This window comes from Leopardus geoffroyi, chromosome C2 (genome assembly GCF_018350155.1).
Source record: "Leopardus geoffroyi isolate Oge1 chromosome C2, O.geoffroyi_Oge1_pat1.0, whole genome shotgun sequence".
NCBI classification, from domain to species: domain Eukaryota; kingdom Metazoa; phylum Chordata; class Mammalia; order Carnivora; family Felidae; genus Leopardus; species Leopardus geoffroyi.
Window position 1 is genome coordinate 75,070,318 of NC_059333.1, and position 20,678 is coordinate 75,090,995.

Consider the following 20,678-nt stretch of genomic DNA (forward strand, 5'->3'; position numbering starts at 1 on the left):
TTGTTAACCTCTTGAGAATTGTACATTTATTACAACTAAGGGACTGATATTGACATATTACTATTAAGTAAAGTCTATACTTTATACAGATTATCTTAGTTTTAACCAATGTTCTTTATTTGTTCCAGGAAACCACATCATATTTAGTTGTTACGGTCTCCTTAGGCTCCTCTTGGCTGTGACCTTTTCTCAAACTTTCCTTGTTTTTGAGGACCTTGACAGCTTTGAGGAGTACTGAGCAGGTATTTTGTAGAATGTCCCTCTACTGGGATTTGTCTGAGGTTTTTCTCATTGTTCGACCAGAATTATGAGTTTAGGGGAGAAATATCACAGAGGTAAAGGGGTATGTTCATCTCATCATGCTGAGGGTGCACACTACCAACCTGATTTGTCACTGTTGATGTTGACCTCCATCACCTGGCTGAGGGAGAGTGTGCCAGGATTCTCCACCACTCAGTTACTCTTTTTTTCCTCTTTCTATACTGCACTCTTTGGCAGGAAGTCGCTATGTGCAGACTACACATGAGTGGAGAGCTATGTAACCCTGCCTGGGGCAGGGGGGCAGTATCTACATAAATTATTTGGATTCTTCTGTGTAGGAGAGGTCTCTCTTCTCCCCTATTTATTTATTTACTCTATCTTTTATTGACATCAGTGTGGATTCATGGATATCAGTTTTATGCATTGGGTTATAATCCAAATCCAATTTTTATATTTTCTTGCTTAGACTGTTTTAGCTTTGGCCATTGTGGGGGGTGGGTATTCAGTTGCTTCAGTACCTTCTTGATATATCTCCACCATTGTTTGGTTTTGTTTTGATTTTGAGCACTTCCTTACCTTCTAGCACTCAAAGAGTCTCCAGGCTCATCTTGTTTATTTGCTGCTCTAGTCCTAAAATCAGTCATTTTTCCAAGGAAACCTGGATCTTTTTCTTGGAAAATAGTATTGGAAACAAAGATCTGAGTGCTAGGTTTATGTTCTCTCATGTACACATCTTGTACACTTCTATTCTTCCAACAGCACTGTGAAGTTATTAGACCTGTTTTATAGATGAGCAATCTTTGCAGCCTTGCACAGACTCCCCCACTTAGCTGTAGAGCCTGGCTAATGTCTGGATTTGGGGTGATTACAAATTCATGTTCTTTCACTATGCCCAAGAAATAATGGTTAAGTGGAGTGTCCATTATTGCGTGCAATTGCATGAATGATTTTTGCCTTTACTTTTACTATTTTCTCCAGAGAGAGAAGCTGCTTTTGTCATGGAATCAATTGTTTGCCAAAGCTCTTCCGTGGTGCTTCAGGTGCTCCCATTTTTACCGAGCGCACGCACCACTGCGGACCTAGGATCTCAGGCTGCCTTGCCCAGGCTCGTGTGATCAGAGGAAGGGGAGTCACCAGAGGACCCCAGGGAGGCTATGAACAGGACCAGGGCCAATCGGGTTTGGGAGAGGCAGGGACTGGAGGGGAGAAAAGAAACAGAGCACATTACAGAAATGAAACATTCTGGAAGAAGGAAGCATCCTAGAGCAAAGGATGGTACTGCATGGTAGCAAAATCTCCATTTTTTGGGGTAGTTCGGGGAGTTCAGTGCATCCTTAGTAAGGATTCATTTCCTGCCACCAAGTGAACTGCACAGCTTCTTTATGTCTTTTCTGTGCAATTGGAATAAACTTGCATTACATTTCCTTGGGAGTAATATTAACTCCATATCCTTGGGAGTAATATTAACTTCTAGCTCATTGGCCCCTTCAGGGAGAATGATATTGTGGAACTCTCCACTTGGTCTGTTGTAGAGGTTAAGTAGACATTAAAGAAGTTATGCTATAGCAAAATCTATGTTTAATAAAATTATTTTTTTCTGATTATGACATTAGAGTATGTTTATTGTGAAATAATAGATGGTACAAATAATTTAATAAAGCAAAGATACAACTCAGAGATATTCACTGTTAGGGTTTTGTTCTGCTTCTTTTTTTTTTTTCTTCTGTTTTTTTTTTTTTTTTTTCCTCCTTGTCTATGCATCCATGGATAATATTGGGCTTGTGTTGCATATAAAATTTTACATCTTGATTTTCACTTAATATTCCATTACCTTTCCCATGTTATTAAATATTCCTAAAGCTATGACATCTGATAGATGCATTATCCTCCATAACATTGGATATATTCAGTTAGAACTATATGCTGTGATGAATTTTCTCCATATTCATTTTGAATGTAGCCAAAAGTATTCCCTCTGGAACAATTTCTTTTTTTTTTTTTTTAAATTTTTTTTTTTTCCATTTATTATTTTTTATTTTTGGGACAGAGAGAGACAGAGCATGAACGGGGGAGGGGCAGAGAGAGAGGGAGACACAGAATCAGAAACAGGCTCCAGGCTCTGAGCCATCAGCCCAGAGCCTGACGCGGGGCTCGAACTCACGGACCGCGAGATCGTGACCTGGCTGAAGTCGGACGCTTAACCGACTGCGCCACCCAGGCGCCCCCCCTCTGGAACAATTTCTAGAAGTGGAATAGATTTCTAGAAGTGGTGAGAATGAAAAGCGTCTACCTCAGAGTTGATGACAGGAATATGAGGGGAGGTGAGTTACCTTACACCAGAGTTTGGTATAGGCAAGCATTCAATGAATGTTGGCGTTGCCATTATAAATATATTCTTCTTGATAAATACTAGCAAATAGTCTTCCAGAAAACTTTTCATTCTTAACATGAGCATGTTATCAAATACTTTAATAGTAATTGAAATTATTGTAAACCATAACATTAGGCTTTGTGAATGACATCTGGAATAAGAGATGGGGTCTTGGCCAAAGGGGTTGAAGAAATTAGCAGTAGATCTCCCAAAGAGACGGTTGGAGGGGTGAGAAAGATCTTGGAAAGGAGTGGTGAGACAAATATCACCAGTGGATCTAATGGAAGTGAGACCAGGGCTCATGCTGAGATGCTGGGTGTGCACATGTAGGTGTGTGCGTGTGTGTGTGTGTGTGTGTGAGTGTGTGTGTGACATTGTGACATCGGTTTTGGGCTGCATACCCAGGAGCAGTCACAGATTATTGAGGACATAATATAAGCTAAATGGGGTCACCAGTGCTTTGAGGAGGGAGGCAGGCCAGCTGCTGTCCAGAACATGGAATGTTTAGTTGTAGAGAATGTATAAGCTGGAGACCATCTGTTCTATCACAAGGGTTGTAAAGGACAAAGCAAAGAAGAACCTGGAGATTCAAAATTAAAGATAATCACTAAAGTAGTAAATTCTAATAAATGAAACTGGAATTTAAGGCAGTAGCAAAAAAGAGTAAGTTAAGAAACAAAGGCAAGTGATTGTTTCCAAAGAACCATGGTCTAAAACACATCTATGTTACCAGGAGGGGAAGGAAGCACTTTGACTCGTTCCCATCCTCACCTGCAAGGGCTTGTGGTCTGAAAACTCAAGCATTCCCTCCTAGACTACCCTCACCTCATTACCTCACATATGTTCAATCATGACGGCCTCATGACCTGCCTTAACTCTGTGCTGGGCAGTATTAAGTGCTTTACAGTGTACAAAGATGGGGCAAATAATATCAGTTCTATTGTACAGATGAGGAAACTGAGCCTCAAGGCAGAGAAGAGACCCTTGTCAAGGGCACATGATGAAAGAAAAAGAGACAGGAAGTGGATGTGGTTCCCACCTCCTCTTCCAAAATAATTGACTATTTCATAGCCTTTGATGTGCAAGCTCCCAGCCGCCAGATGCCAGCAGAGTGCCAGCTGGGGAAGGTGACCTGTGCTGGGAGGGAAGTAGCACAGGAGGGAGAGAAGAAGAAGGCTGGGACACCTTGTGACAAACTGGAGCTTCTGAGTCCTTCCATGCCAAGATAATCTGGCTCTGAATTTCTCTTATTTAAAAGGCTGGGTGGGACGCCTGGGTGGCTCAGTCGGTTGAGCATCCAACTCTTGGTTTCAGCTTAGGTCATGATCCCAAGATTTGTGGGATAGAGCCCTGCCTAGGGCTTCATGCTAAAGGAAGGAACCTGCTTGGGATTCTTTCTCCCTCTCTCCCTCTGCCCCTCCCCCCTCAAAATAAATGAATAAACTTAAATGAATGAAATGAATAAAAAATAAAAAAAACCAAAAGCCTGGGGTTGCCCTGTTAGACAGTGACACTTGCAGAGGTCGGCTATGATCTTCCTGTTTTCCGTGATCTCTGATGGCCTTTCAAAGACCCTGGGAAACCCAGGACTGCAAAACTGCCCTCCCTTATGTTAAACTACCCCTTCCAACATTAAGAACTTTGCAGAAGTCAGAGCACCCAATAGCAACAGCAGTATTTACCTCATACTGACTCTTCTCTCTCCTAGCTTCTTGTCAACTCGAAGATAAGAGGTCAAGGAATCTGTTGTCAATCACACTGACCAGAAGTGGCAAGGCAATAATCGGAGCCCAAGCTATGTGACATCAAGGCTAATACTCTTTTAGTTTATTGACTTATAGTTGAATTACAATCAACTGAACATATGTAATGTGCAAAATATGTCAGGGACACACCCGTGAAGACATCGCCACAATCAAGAGGACTGACGCCCTTGCTCTCAACCAGCTTCGACTTGTAGTATCAAGCCCATCCTTCTACTGGAAGAGCAGTCAGATATTTGAAGAGACCCACTTGTGCTTTTGAAATGTCCTGTTCCTTAAGGTAAGCACCATCCTAAGTTTCTGCAAATGCATTTCATAGTACCCAGGGGAGTTTCTTTTATCAGCTTGTTAACCCTCCCATAGGGATTTTGCCTAGGTAATTGGATACTTGGATGATTCTCCAGTCTGTCAAAAGTCATGCAAGCTTTTGTCCTGAAGCCCATAGGCTGGGACCAGGCCTGCAGGGGGGCAGCCAGTGGTGCCCAATGCAAGCCCTGGGGAGGCAGATGGGCCAGGGTTGGGAGGTCTCCAGGTTAGCAGATGCTGCTTTGAATGCTCTCGTGCTGGTGGGCTCACACCTTACAAGTAAGCGATCAATCTGTAGATGTGTTTATTTTAGAAAGACAAATAAAAACATTTGAATTGTCTTTTTCCTCCATTTTCACATATATAGGGAAGACAAAATTCACAAGTACAGCTTCATGTTCAACTTCTACTAAATATATATATGTATATATTTACTTATTTATTGCTTATTTATTTTTGAGAGAGAGAGATACACACATGGAGCACGAGTAGGGGAGGAGCAGGGAGAGAGGAAGACACAGAATCCGAAGAAGGCTCCAGGCTCCCCTGAATATATATTTAGGCACCCCTAAAATATATGTGTGTGTGTGTGTGTGTGTGTGTGTATTTACATATATATTTTTTAATGTTTTTATTTTATTTTTTGGAGAGAGAGAGAGAGAGAGAGAGAGAGAGAGAGAGAGACCAAGCACGAGCAGGGGAGGAGCAGAGAGCAAGGGAGACACAGAATCAGAAGCAGGTTCCAGGCTCCAAGCTGTCAGCACAAAGCCCATCGCAGGGCTACAACCTATAAACTGTGAGATTATGATCTGAGCTGAAGTTGGACGTTTAACTGACTACTTTCAAATTTTTAGTATCTTTTCTTTAAAAATATTTTTCTAAGTTTTCTGACACTAGGTTGGGCATGTACACGTTATCTTACATATCCTTACTACATCCCGTAGCATAGAGTACTAATATTCCATTTCACAGGTGAAAAACTGAAGCATAGGGTAGGTAAGTAAGCTGGCAACTTTTCTACTGCTATTAAATGGTAGAGCCATAATATACAGTGTGTGATCTAAAGCTAGATCTGGTTTCAGTGCATCAAGGATTTGGGGCGGGGGGTGGGGGGTGGCAGAGGGAAATGGGGATCAGTGACTTAAATCCCAAGTCCAAGGATTCCTTTGATTTAATACCCTTAAATACACCCCATCACCCCCACATACATATGTTTTCTGCTGTTATAGAAATGGGATAATGTTCTACACAGCATTCTGTAACTTAACTTTGCAGGTATGTATCATAGACAGCTTGCCATGATTATAGACCTAGCTTATTCTTTTATTCTCCTTTTTTTTTTTAAAGTAATGCAAGTATAATATAACCTATAGTTGTCAAACCTTGTGTTTCTTCTCCCAGGGACTCTGGTATGGTAGGTCTGGGTTTGGACCAAGGTTTGTGGAGTGACTGACAGCCACCACTGTTTTAAAAAACTTCTGCTGTTCTAAGCCGCCTCCTGAAGAGTGGATGAGAAATAAACAGAGCAACAAGACACACAACCAGCCAGATACAAGGGCCCTGGGGCCAAAGAGAGACAGAGAGGAAGGGGGAGACAACCGGGCTCAAGTCCCAGTGCAGAGAGAAGTGTAGTAAGACTCCTGTGGCCAACGCAGAAAAGAGGGTTTCACAGGGACTTGCAAAGGAAGGAAGTGCCATGAGAGGGACAGCTCCCATCCCCCTCTGAGGGAACGGAGATTAGGCTGGAGGCTGGAGGATTTAGCTCAAAGTTGCATTTGCATGGCAAACGCAGTGTTTACTGGGTTGTTAATTTGAGGTCTTTGGCAGAGTTAATGGCGGCTTGAGGGAGAGCTCAAAAACCTCAGCCCCCTCAGATGCCACACTAATGGGGGTGGGGGTGTCTGAGTACTAGGGGTGCCTTATTTCTGCTTTCCATTCTCTTTTTTCACCAGGAAATAATATTTCCCATTACCCATTTGCTTAGGGCCTTGAAAGACATGTGTAATATGGACAAATCAAAGCTCTGAACTTCATTAGTCTTCTCCCAAAATGTCATGGGTTGATCTACTTGAGGGTCTCCTATGTTCTGTGCGGCTTCTTACTTGTTGATGAGAGCAATAACTAAGCATAAAATGGACATCAGGGAGGAGGGAAACAGAGAGGCCCGATAGCCAGTCCCAGCTTTGTCTCTCTCTTTCCATCTCCAGCCGGGATCCATTCTTGATTCCCACCAGGCGGCCAGCCCTGTGTCTGGGTCATTCTGGGGCCAGGGTGGAGGTCCTGAACCCTGTCAGTGCTCAGCAATATCACACTCCCTACCAGTCTGACCATAGATGGTGCCCTGATACTTCTAATTGGGCTCCTACTTCATTCCTAAGTCTAGGTTCCAAGTGCCTGTCTGGCCACCCATATTTAGCCCAGATCCTTGCTAAAAGTAAGGACTAGTCTTTCTCTTGCCAGGCTCTGACTTGGTATTGGAACCTGGCCTCAGACCCAAAGTCTCTGGTTGGGATTGGCCACTAGAGGATGGACTCCAGGAGCCAGCTTCCTGCTGTCTGGATTTCCAGGTATCACCTGCCCCATGTTCCTCATAGCTGGACTCCAACAGCTTGTTGGAAATGTTCCACTTCTGTTTTATGTCCCTCCCCCCACTTTCTTGGCCAACTGCTCTCTTGAGCTGTAAGCAAAGATTGACATAAGTTTCAGTTGCTGGCTAGATTAAACTTCCTTTGTTAGCTCCTGCAATTTCATCAGTTTCCCAAGTGTAGCTTTTTTTTTTTTTTTTTTAACCCAGTAGGTATATCCAATGCCATGTCCCAATCCCTCTCTATCCTGCCCAAGTGATGGGAAACACCCTACATTTCTGTGATATGGCCATAGCCTTATACAACTGGTGGGTCCTTGGAATTTTCTATTTAAATCAAGCTTTTCAAATGAAATTCTCTTTTAAATATTCTAGAGAGAATGTTTCAAATATCTGACTCTGATTCTTTTACGGAAGGTGGACAGCAGTATGGTGCTATGTGACGTACATTATACAAAACTTAAGTCCCTGAGTTGAATCCCATCTTGCATATTGTAACCTTGGACACGTCATTATACAGTCTTCCTGGAACTTTTTCTTCACCCAAGAAACAATGAGGGTCATTTAGTAATGTCTAAGGCTGAATTGTAACAGTCTATAATTCTTAACAGTTACACTCTAAAATGTATTATTTTCTATATTCAAATTTCTAGCTTAAAAGTTCTTAGAATTAAGTACACTGGCATGAAGTTTCTGCCTGGGGATTTACTCTTTTGACTTTTTTTTTTTTTTTTCTAAATAGACTGTCTTTTGTGACCTAAAATTATCATCTTAGTTGCCAACCAAGGTAAGCTTCACAGAGGGGAAGCCGCCTTACCTTTAGAGAGGAATCTTTTAGTTTAGTTTTGGAAATCACAGAATGCACGGGAATGGGGCTTTTCTGAATGTGGATATATGAGCCACCCCAAACCACCTTAAAGCAGGTCAGACCCCAGTGCTGAGCAGGGAGAATCAGAGACAACGCCTCTGAGAAGTAGAGATAGCCATTAGCGAGCTCTTTTCTTCTGTAATTAAAGGGAAAGCCTTGTATCTTTGTATTAGACCCTTTAATCTAAGGGTTGCTAAATGTTTTACAAACATTAATTAATTCAGTTGAGCTTCACATCAGCACCTTGAGGCAGGTAATTCCTCTTTGGGACATCACATCTTCAGTTTTCCACATTATGCATTAGTGCAGATTAAGTTAGTTAATAATAACAGTAAAACTGAGTTTAGATAAAGTTCTATAGCCAACAGTCTCAAGTATTCTACAAATATCAGATTTGGGTAATGAGGACTAAAGAGGAAGCTTGAGGCAGCTCATTGCCAACAATGACAAGGCAGAAAGGCTGCATATGATTGAGGTTCTACTCCATGCTGAGGACACATGACCTTGAACAGTTCTTTGACCCCTTTGTGACTCAGTTCCTACAGCTCTCAAGTGGGGGCAATAATATTACTCACCTCTGTACTTCACAGAGATGTTGCAAGGAATAATGTTTGTAATATGCTATGGAGTTCTCAGATGAAAGGTGGAAATTAATATATGATGAAACATTATTACCACTTATCTTCACAATATATGATGAAACATTATTACCACTTATCTTCACACCGTCTAAATGGGTTAGGCTAGAGAAGTATCAGCATCCCCACAGCGCTGGCAGAAACTAGTCCTGCCATTATTTCCATTTAACATGTGTTATATACACCCAAAGAGGTTGAGAATTGCTCAGAGCAGTGGGTATGCTCGTGGGATAAATGAGAGCAAGCTGAGATACCAGATCAACAAAGAGGTAGCTAATTATTTCTTTTCTTTTCTTTTTTTTCCTTTTTCATTCTTATTTTGAGATGAAATGTTTAAGAGGAAATGAGTGCAGAGGGAGAATCAGAGAATGGCTGAAGCAACTTTTCTTCAGACATTCCTCTCAATTCTAGGTCATCAGCATATGTGTGTGATTCGTAGTCTCTGAAGGAGCTCTTGTGCAAGAACTCCTCTGTGCCTTTGTTTTCTGTCTCCTTTTCCAGTAATGTTTTCCCTAGCCACCTCCATTGATCTAGGCCAGCATAGAGCTCCCTACCTCCACAGAGCCTTCCCGGCTTCATTCTCTACCTGGACTCCCTCTGCCATTCCTTTGTATTTAGCACATGTTTTGTAATTTATATTTTAGTGTTGGTCTTGCTTTCCAGCAGACTTCACTCTTCAAAGGTGTATTCTAGTAATCTCTGTTCTTCATCTAGTACAGGTCTTGATATACTGAAGTCAATCAAATAAGTATTAAATGAATAAATGGAAACTGTCAGCAAAATGTCACGATTTGAATTCAGACCACACCAAATCCATATCTGCTCTTCTCACCATGTGTGAGGCACCTGCAGTGCAGAATAGAAGTATTGAACAGGCAAACTGGGAAGAGAAAGACTGATCTAAACTTTCAACCCCTTTGGGTATATACCAAGAAACACATATGGTAAGATGCTTAATTTTGTAAGAAACCCCCAAACAAACAAAAAGAAAGCCCCAAACTGTCTCCCAAAGTGTTTGCACCATTTTGCATTCCCACCAGCAATGAATGGGAATTCCTTTTGTTCCACATACTTGTCAGCACTTGGTGTTGTCGGTGCTATCAATTTTGGCCATTTTAATAGATTTGTAGTGATATTTCATTGTTGTTTTAATTTGCACTTCCCTGACAACATTATCAAACATGTTGAAAACATGTGTCTACACAAAAGTCCTCCCATGAATGTATGCAGCTTTATCCATAATTGCCAAAACTTGGAAACAACCAAGATGTCCTTGGGAAGTGAATGGATAAATAAACCATGGTATATCCAGGCAGTGAAGTGTTATTCAGCTCTAAAAGGGAATGAGCTATTGAGGCGCAAAAAGACGTGGAGGTAACTTCCATGTATATTACCAAAGGAAAGAAGTCACTTTAATAAGACAACATGCTGTATGATTCCAATAGTATAACATTCTGGAGAAAGCAAAATGATTGAGATAGTAAAAGAATCGGTAGTTGCTAGGGGTTGGGAGAGACATAGGGATAAATATAAGGAGCAGAGAGAATTTTTAGGGCAGTGGAACTAGTCTGTATGATACTGTGATGGTGGATATATATGCCATTATACATCTGTCAAAACTCATAGGATGTATGACACTAATGTAAATTTTGGATTTGGGGTGAAAATGATGTGTTGAGGTTGGTTCATCGACTGTAACAAATGCATCATTCTGGGTGTTGACAATAGGGGGGAAGGATGTGTATACCCAGAAAGTATATGGGAATCTCTGTACCTTCTGCTCAATTTTGGTGTGAACCTAAAACTAGTCTAAATAATAAAGTCTATTAAATTATTTTTTAACAAAAAAATTAAACTTTCCAACAGGGAAATTGAGGATGTCACTTAGAGGGCTCAAGGGAACTCTCCAAAGGCGTTTAATATCACTTTAGAACCTGCTGATGCAATGATTCCTATAATATTTACACAGGAGCTGATCACAAAAAAATGTGTGTATTTATGAAATCAGTTTGCCTTCACTTGTGTCATTACCCATTGCATTAAGTCCAGACCCAGGCCTCAAATTCAAGACCTCCCTGGAATGGCCTTGATCTGTATTTTCTGCCACATCTCGCTCTCCTCTTCTTCCGTCACACAGCCTGGCTACAGGAAAGGTGATGAATGCACCCTGGACAAAGCTGTGTGCCTCTCCTTCTGATGGCTCCCCTGCTTCAAATTCTTGTTCTGGGAGTGGCCCCACTCCCAGGCCAGGCTTCAGCATCTCCACCTGCTAAGACCTTCCTTCCCTGTCTGTTTTCAAGGCCCTTCTCAAATGCTTCCTCCACACAGAGGCTTTCCTAGCCAAATAAAGGCAACATTCCTTGCAGAACACTTTGTATATAGCACATGAACCTGTATATATACTGGAAGATCACTGCTCATAAGTCACGCTGCCATTGGGGCACTGGGATGTTTTACTATTAGAACTCCTGGAGGAACGTGAGGAAACTGTCACTATTTCACAGTCGTCGGTTCTACTGGGCCATGTCGTTGGAGATGATTTCCTACAGATTTCCCTGGGTTTCACAAAAATGTTTTGTGTTCTTAAGGACTTCTTTTGCTATTCAAGTTTGGCTTCAATATTGTTACTGCATGAGTAGATTTGTTGAGTGACATAAGTTTGGGCAAAGGCTTTCCTTGAACTCTTAATCATTTGCACACTCATCCTCACCCACGGTGGTGTCCGAGTTGCCAAGTGTATTGAGGATCCCAGCCAGGGGCACCAGTGCAAGGATTACCAATTATGGACAAGAGAATGAAACCCTCTTTTCTTACCTGCACTCTGGCATCAGGATGCTTATCACCACTTTACATACTAACACTCAACCCCCATCAGTTGGTGCAAACTTTGAAATCTCACTGTAATCATTTCTCTCCTACATATTTGAACGACTGCCTGCTGGAGCTCTAACGTGTTCACTTACCTTTCTGTGAGGTAAGTTTTTTATTGAGATAACTCTCACTCACAAAATTCGCTCTTTAAAGGTGTGCAATTTAGTGAACTTTAGTATATTCACAAAGTTGTGCAGCCAAAAATCACTGTTTAATTCTGGAACATTTTCATCCCCCCCCCCCCCCCCCCCCCCGCAAAATCCCATACTCCTTGTATTTTGATCTGGTGGTGAAATGCTAATTTCACTTCTATTTATTTGATGAAATGTGTGCTAATGATATTTGGAAACTCAAAACAGTATGCATATGTTTTGTAATTCATATTACAATAGCTTAGTATTTTTTATGTTTATCTTGCTGATACTTTATCATTTGATCAAGGTTTTATGTGCGTGCATGCACACACACACACACACACACACACACACTTTAGTCTTGATCTTTTTTTTAAGTTTGTTTATTTATTTTGACAGAGAGAGAGGCGGAGAGAGAGGAAGAGAGAGAATCTCAAGCAGGATCCACAGCTGACAACATGCAGAGCCTGATGTGAGGCTCAATCTCATGAACCATAAGATATGACCTGAGCCGAAGTCAAGAGTCTGACTCTTAGGCGATTGAGCCACCCAGGCACCCCTAGTTGTGGTCTTGTTAGGGCTACTAGGGTCAAGTTGGGGATATTAGTGCCAAGAGTTGTAACTTGAAGGAGTGAGTGGACACAGTAAAGGTAAAAATAACTCTACTTTATTGAACACATACTTCTTCCCTTGTACTGTTCTTCACACAACAGTTTTAGGAAGTTCTAGTTCAGGTAAGTTCTATTATCATCACCTTTATGTGAGGAAATAAAGGTTTTCTAAAGCTTATGACATGTATTATCCTAAAATGGCAGAACTAGGCCATCTTGGTTCACAGCCCAAATTGAAACCCAGGCTCTTCAAGTTCAGGGCACACACCTTTAACCACTATGTACTACTATCTACTGTTATATTGGACCTTTAGTTTAATGACACCAACAGCACTTGATCAGAGCTGTACAATATGCTCTCCCAAGTCCTCATTCAATGCCTCAAATTACTGGATGAGAAGAGGCAGCTCCTGTAGGTTAAATAATCACACGGCTCACAGAGCATGGACCAGCAGCTGGGATCCAGGTTTCTCTCCAGAGCCACAGTGGCTGTGTGTTTCCCTACACCATGTTGAGGCTTCTGACAGCATTCTCAGACTTCTGGTCCAGCTTTCATAGTAACAAACCGCCTTCTATCATATTTATTTGTACGTTTGAATCCTGATGTCAGTCTGAGGGTAGCAGATATCACTTGATTTATATGGGCAGTCCCCGTGCTCAGATTATGTATATTGAATGAAGGTGTGGATAAATTAAAAAATTAGTCTTGCCACATAGTCATGTGAATATTTTATTTCTAGACTTCCTCAAGAGTTTAACCACCAATATCTTAGTGAGAGGAGACCACATACAATAGTTTGCTTATACCTTTGTTCTTTCTCTATGGTTTTCCCAAAAGTAAACTCAATTCCACATACACATTGAGTAGAACATTTTTGCATGCACAAAGAAATGTGATTACAAATAACTTTGGAAGAGGATTAGTCGTAATTTGTACCTTTTGTAAGCAAAATGAATGAGGATACTATTAAAAGCTGGTGGATTGGGGCTTTCAGTAATCAAATAAAATCTGCAGCTCTGTCAGCCACCCCTCCCCACCCCCCCACCCCAATTCCTTAGCCTCTGTGAATAAAGCAGTGACCTGGGAGTTCTTGAGCCCGCTCCCCCACTCCTCGGAAAGGTCTTGCCAACTCGGCATTGTCCTGTTGGATTTGCAGTCAGATGTCTTATGCTGGCAGGCACTGGGTAGGCAATGAGTTCTTTCCCTGTAAATTGGGCACAAAAAGACCGGCATGGGAGCAGCCTCTTTGGGGACAGCTGCTCTGAGACAATGCTGTAAGCAAGGCAGAAATTCCTCCAAGCAGAGGGCGACTGGTGGGAGGAGTTCAGTTTGCTAAGTATTGTCATTTGCCGAGAGTAGGTGTGTGCATAAGAAGGAATCTTAACCTGGAGAATCATTAACTCTTTCAGTCAGCTGGCTAGCTGCGGTGGCTCGGCAGGTTGGTCTCGGAGGCTCCTGCTCAGGAAGGCCAGGGAGGAGTGGAATCACTTTTTCATGGGGGACCACTTTGAGAAGGGCCAGCACGCTCTGCTCAATGAAGGAGAAGAGAATGAAATGGTAAGATTCTAGCCACACTCCCCTCTTCCTATTCCCATTCCCCAGCCTCCGATACTGTCCCCTGCCACACACACACACACACACACACACACACACGCACACATGCACACACATGCGCATGCGTATGCACACACACACACACACACACTCTCTCAGACATTCACATGCTTCTTTGCAATTTGACTCTGGTATTATGTGAGAAAAGGTAGTGTCCAAAAAGTCTCTCTGTCCCATAAATGTAATCTCTGACAGCAGAAATTTGCTAGAATGAAAACACTGTATTCATTTAATCAAGAATGTTCTCTTTTTAAATGAAACAGAAAGGGAGAGAAGCACAATGCCACTTTATGAAGCATTTTTGAGCCTCACGAGTCTAGCAAGTTCTGTTCAGAACTTTAATGATTTCAGCAAATCCCTAATGTTGGGATGCAGTGTATTCCTTGATAGGAAGAAACAGAACATCCACAGTGAGGTAGGAGTGCTGCTGAGTCTTTGACTCTCTTCTCACATATCTGTGTTCACAAAGAATGTTGGACTGGGAAAACATAAAATATTAACAATTATCAGCCTACACACTTCGCTGTTGACTTCTACAATTTTGCTTGTATGTCTCTAGGTATAGAGATTGATTACAAAAAACTTTCTGCAGTTCACTGTCTCTTTTATTTTAGATGTGTTCTCCTCTGAGGAACTATAGGAAAATCAAAGATGATTCTCATGTTCTTGCTGAATTTAAAGCTGTATTTGTCAATTACAATGCAATCAAGAGAGAGTTAGAAATGTGTACTTCTGCTTAATAAGGCCTTTCTGCTGATTGTGTAAGTATAGTCTATACCAGTCATGGTGTAATTAAAATGTTAAAATGTGATACTCCCATTCTATAATAGCATTTTATCTTCTTGGAATTAATATATAAATAAGAAACCCAAAAGATGTTTATTTAAAATTTTTCTTGGTTAATTGCTTTAGCTCTGACTATTAAATTCTTTGTTCCTAAACTGGTCTTTCAAGTCTAATCTGCTTACCTGTTCCTATAGCAACAACATTTTTTGGACCTTCAAGAGTAGATCCCTTTTGCTATCAAAGCTGAAAAAATTATAAGGGAATAAAAGGCACCCAAATCTACATGGGCTTCTTAACCATCTCCTTACTTCTTTTGGATTTGACTCTGCCGAATGACAAGTGTCTTTAGGCCCTAAGCAAATATCACTAGAGATGACCTCTGATCCTATGTTGAGGAGTGAATCTTCTATTATTCCCCATATTGAGTTGAAAATTTGACCCTCATCTTGGAATCCCTTCGCCAGAAGGCAGGGGCTCCTCCCTCAAATCCTCAGATGGAAACATACCCACTCTTTTCTCATACTCTCATTTCTGCTGTTTGACGATTTTTCATTCAGAGTCATCCACTGGCTAGTAGACATTCCTAGTGCTAGGGAAACCACCGTCCTGCTACTCTAGCCTACACATTGCGGTGTAGCAATTTTGTTCACAGTTCATCCTCATAATGGCACCGCCTGGTGCAGCAGGGTGTCAACTTCATGTTGTGTGCCTCTGAAAGTCCAGTTAGGAGGCAGCCTTTGGTATGGAGAGGCACTCTGTGTTTCCCGGAGAGCGGTCATTTGGCCAGCGGTCTCCCTAATGGGGAGATGCGGCCATTAGTATGCAGTCTTGGGCTCTCCATCTTGTTCCGCCTGGAGAGACCTGGCCACCTGCCTGTTGCTGTGTCTGATTCTGTCCCTTGTAACTCACTGCTCCATTCCCCGTGCCCAGAGCTGTAAACTTCCAAAATTATCAAGATCTCTTATTTATTTATGTATTTACTTATTTTTTATTTACTTCTTTATTTACTTATTTATGATAGAGGATAACTGACACACAATGCTATATTATTTTCAGGTGGACATTCCATTGTCAGTGATCTGACAATTCTATACATTACAAAATGCTCACCACAATAAGTGAGGTTACCGTATGTCACCATACAATTTTATCCCAATATTATTGACTATATTCCCTATGCTGTACTTTCCTACCCCATGACTTCTTTATTTTATAACTGGAAGTTTGTACCTCTTAGTCCCCTTCGCCTATTTTGCCCATTCTCCCAACCCCTTCCCCTCTGGCAACCACCAGTTTGTTCTTTGTTTTTGAGCCTGTTTTTTGTTTGTTTGTTTGGTTGGTTTTTTAGATTTCACATGTGAGTGAAATCATGTGGTATTTGTCTTTCTCTGACTTATTTCACTTAGCGCTGTAGCTTCTAGGTCCATCCATGGTGTTGTGAATGGCAAGATCTCACAAAAATTATTAAGATGCCTTAAAATTGTTTAATGTTTATTTATTTTTGAGAGAGAGAGAGAGAGAGAGAGAGAGAGAGAGAGAGAGCACTACCAGGGGAGGGGCAGAGAGAGAGGGAGACACATAATCTGAAGCATGTTCCAGGCTCCGAGCTGTCAGCACAGAGCCTGACACAGAGCTTGAACTCATGAACCATGAGATCATGACCTGAGTGGAGATCAGATGCTTAACCAACTGAGCCACCTAGGTGCCCCCAAAATTATTAAGATATCTAAAAGATAGTCCACATATTTTTATAGTGAGATTGAGTTTACCCAGTATTTTCTTGGCCACTAGCTAATTTGGTTTTTACTATACTTTGTAAGGTACATACTATGAATCACACCTTAAAGATGAAGAAATTGATGCACTGAGAATTTACTTGTCTAAGGTTGCATCAGCCAGTAAGTCCAGGAGCTGAGATACCATATGAATTAAGTTGGTACCTCTTTTTGCCTCTGGACCTAAACATAGCCTGGTGATACCTTTTTCAATCCTTCCCGAGGACATTGTACTCTTAACAGATCACACTTCCTCCCTTGATATAACAAAGCTTGGGAGAACGTCTGATCTTCGATTCTCTAGGATCTGTTTTGTTGTATATGATTTGTAGATTTGTAATTCCTGAATAAGTCCATCTTTTCTGACTTCAATTTTAATCCCTTTTAGAAAGCCAAAAAATTATCTACAAATATGTCACCCCAAACTGTTTACAGTTTCTTGCTTTATAATATACATTATTTGGACCTTTGCAGAAGTTATTCCTTCAATGACAGAAATGACTTCAAATTTCAAGAAAAAACAACATTCGGGGGTTTAGCCCTCATGTCAAATGAATAACCAGAATATTTCCAGGCCTAAAGATGCCTGGGACTGTCTTCCATTCCAGAATAAAAGTAATAGGAACTAAAGAGCAACTCTAGGTGATATGAAAGTAATATTTCGTAAGTGCAAAATGAGACAGGAGGCAAGAGAAGAAAGAATTTGTTAGAAGGACGAGGAAGAAAGGGGGGGGAAGTAACCTTCAGAACAGGTTCCTCCAGATGACTGACTCCTAGGCAGTGCCTCCTCAAGTGGACCAGAGGCCCAGCTCTCACTTGCCTTGGGCTAGCCACTTGCTGCTCTAGCCTGTTTCCGTATTTGTCGAATAGGAGTGGTCCTTCTTGCCCTATCTGTCTCACAGGGCTCATATGAGGATCCGCTGAAATAAGCTATGGGGAAGGGTTTTGAGGAGTATAAAATTCTAGGTAAGTGTAAGCTCCTATTATCTAAACAAAGGAAGAGTCAGGGCTTCAACAATTAACCAATTGAATGACTACTACCCCCCAAAATGAGGTCATCTCTTCTCACTAAATAATGACAAGGAAGGAATGTACACTTCTATTCACAAGCTACAGAGACCATTTATAAAGAGAGGAACTGAGTTCCCTTAGACCTTGTAGTGCTTACTTTGAGAAAACCTCTCCCTGTCTTGGGATTATGTTTCCTCCATTGTAGAGGGAGAGTATCCGACCACCGGGGAGCTCGAATTCCTTTGAATTCTATTGTTACATACTTATGCTTTGAAACATCTTTGAAATATTGAGTGCTCATTTCCTTACACGGTGACTTAACAAAGATATCCTGCTTTAATTGATTAGAATATTGCTTACCATTATCCTTAGTTACACCCTAATGAAACCATACTCCTTTGGGGGAAGTGTTTTATTCTAGCGAGACTTGTTTCTGAAAGTAATGTTCCTCGATTTTTTTTTCTTTCCTAGGTTCTAGAAAATACAAAAAAAATCAACCCTTGAGTTGTTTTCTGATTATAAACATAACATGTTTACTATAAAAATGCTGAAATGACAAAAAAAGTCTAAAAAATGAAGTAGACAGGATTCATAAATCTTCCACTCAGACCATGATCAGTATTGTTGACTCTCTTTCTAGGCTTATAAAAAGTGCATATGCAAAATTCATCTAACATATAAAATTTAGTAATTTTTTACTACACTTTACTATTATCTATACTGTTGCGTTTATTTACATCTGTGTATCTGTATCATGGAAATACTACATAATGGTGTGCTACTTATGTCTCTTTCGACTCCACATTCAGTAGCCTGAAATGAATAATGTTGCGAATATTTATGCCATAGAAATCGGTAAATGCAACACAGGAAGGCCAGTTGTTCAATATTTACCAGCATACCACCGAACATATTATTTCTTCAAGACTTCCATTTCCCCCTGATACATGTCTAAATACAGGAAGCATGTTGTATTTGGAGATCACCCATTTATTTGCACTATGCCTCATGCCAAAACACAATAAAAGCAATCACACTCTATTCTAAACATGCATACACATTCACAGGTATATTTTATTTAAACAAAAAATGGAATCATTCCATCTATACTTTTTTATGCTGTCCTTTTCATCACTGCTAAAAACATATCATGGATATATTTTCCTTTTGATAATTATTGCTTCCACATAACTATTTTAATGTTTAAATTGTATTTAAATGAACTATGCCATATTCAGCAAATACCTCGTGTGGCACACTTGTGTTAGTTCTAAATGTTTTGACTGCGATGGGCAACTTTGTACATGTACTTTCATATATTTGTCAGTTTATTTCCATAGGATAAAGTCCTAGAAATAGCACTGATGCACAAGAGGGGATGTATGTTTAAATTTTGAATGATGCATAATGCCAAATTGCCTCTCATAAGATTGTGTACTAAATTTACAGTCTGACTCGCAATTTTTTTTGTTTTGTTTTGTGTTTTAGAGAATATTTGCTTTCTCTACCCCACTTGCCAGTGTTGAGCATTATCCATCTTTTCAACTCTGGCTCGTCTGATATATGAAAATGATACTTTATTATTGTATTACTTTTGCATTTCCTTGGCTTGAAATTGAGTACATCTCTACATGTTTAGCAGCATTTATAGTTTTTTGACCGCAATCTCTTAACGTTATCATGTATGTCATAGCAACGAGTAGACTGCATAACTAAAGCCTGGTGAGTGGGGAAAAGCAAGAGAAACTCTTTCTGAACTTCCATGTCGTTTCTGAGAACAGCAAGAAGTCAGTGCTGTGATGAGCGCATAATAAGGCAGCAGGGTGGTGTGTGGTCTTTGCCACTTTGAAAGCCCTGTCATGCCTTCAGCATGAGCAAGGGACATCTGTCCTCACCAATTATTTGGCTCACTTTCAGAGCCGATGTTCGTCTTTTCTTCTCTAACACCAGGAAGCGAAAGCACACCCCCCCCACCTCAATAGCCGTTTATTTATTATGCTCCGTGAGCACCTCCGAGTCGGTTGCCAATGTTAACTAGTGAACCCACAGATCTCATAGTGGGGGAATTGTGTTCAGACTGAGACATTTTGTCAGTAGAAGTGTTCAGGAAGCTGGGCCACTGGCCAAGTCTAGTGTCTTTATTCTTGATTCATCGCTGCAGAACTCCCATGAAGTCAACTCATCTCGGACATAAACTCTTGAGGGGTAAGATTTAATTGCTTCTTGAGGACAGGGACCCTGCTTGCTTCACCTTTCTCTAGCCTCCCCTTTCCCGTTCTCCCTAGCCTCAGAATTTAGCATAGTGCTTGGCACACACAGTCAGGGCATCTTTGATAGCATGATTGCAAGCTCCATTAACCTGTAATTTTGCATTCTGAGAATAGGGAGGCAGCAGGGCTTAAAGGGAGAAGCAGTTTGAATAATCTAAAAAGAAACTTAGGAAATTGTATGTTATTTGTTTGGAGTGGCCAATCATCTTATGAATTTATCAATCGACTCCTCTTTCCTCCAAGCATAAACAGAGCTTATTCTTTGGAGTTAATTAGCCATACGACACTATTTTTCTATGAGATCCTTTATGCTATCCTTTCATCCGTTCATGTATCAACTCAACAAATATTTACCAAACCCTTACTCTGTGCCAAGACTTCTCTGTGCTAACCAACGAGGATTTTGAGTGAATAGCAAAAAGCTTTTGTTTTTAAGGAGTTCACAGTCGAGCGGGCAGGCCTGAGTACATAATTTGTGGGGCCTAGTGCAAAATGAAAATGAGGTGCCCCTTGTTCAACAATTATTAAGAATTTCAGGGTGGCTCTAGCCGAGCATTAAGCCAAGTTCAGGGCTCTTTTGAGCACAGGGCCCTGAGGAATTACTCAGACATATGGCCATGAAGTTGGCCCTACAAGTGGGGGAGCCAGGGGCACAAACGTAATGAGAGTATGATAAAATAGGTGCCACTGGGAGAGTTATGTACATGGAGTTGTGGGAGTGCAGATGAAAGAGAAACTCAGTCAAAGACAACTTCAAAGGGAGAGGTGGCGTTTAATTCCCCTGGAGGGGTGGGTGAGGGCAAAATCATGAAAG

The 20,678-nt window shown here is 41.1% G+C and overlaps 1 protein-coding gene and 1 long non-coding RNA gene across 4 annotated transcripts in view; both read left to right on the forward strand.

Moving 5' to 3' along the window:
* The window catches only part of LOC123611077, a 29,813-nt gene extending 17,919 nt beyond the window's left edge, over positions 1-11,894 (forward strand). The window contains exons 2-3 of the long non-coding RNA XR_006718420.1: positions 4,341-4,675; positions 10,929-11,894. This is a non-coding gene — a long non-coding RNA (uncharacterized LOC123611077). The remainder of the gene's footprint in view (positions 1-4,340; positions 4,676-10,928) is intronic.
* A 389-nt stretch (positions 11,895-12,283) lies between these two features.
* The window catches only part of ATP13A4 (ATPase 13A4), a 125,788-nt gene continuing 117,393 nt past the window's right edge, over positions 12,284-20,678 (forward strand). For 2 of the 3 annotated variants that reach the window (XM_045502575.1, XM_045502576.1), the window contains exons 1-2: positions 13,470-13,682; positions 13,818-13,965. In XM_045502575.1, coding sequence (XP_045358531.1) covers positions 13,600-13,682; positions 13,818-13,965 — 231 coding nt within the window. In that variant the 5' untranslated portion in view covers positions 13,470-13,599. Of the gene's footprint in view, positions 12,531-13,469; positions 13,683-13,817; positions 13,966-20,678 lie in introns of those variants that run through there. The other variant, XM_045502577.1, reaches the window with a different exon arrangement.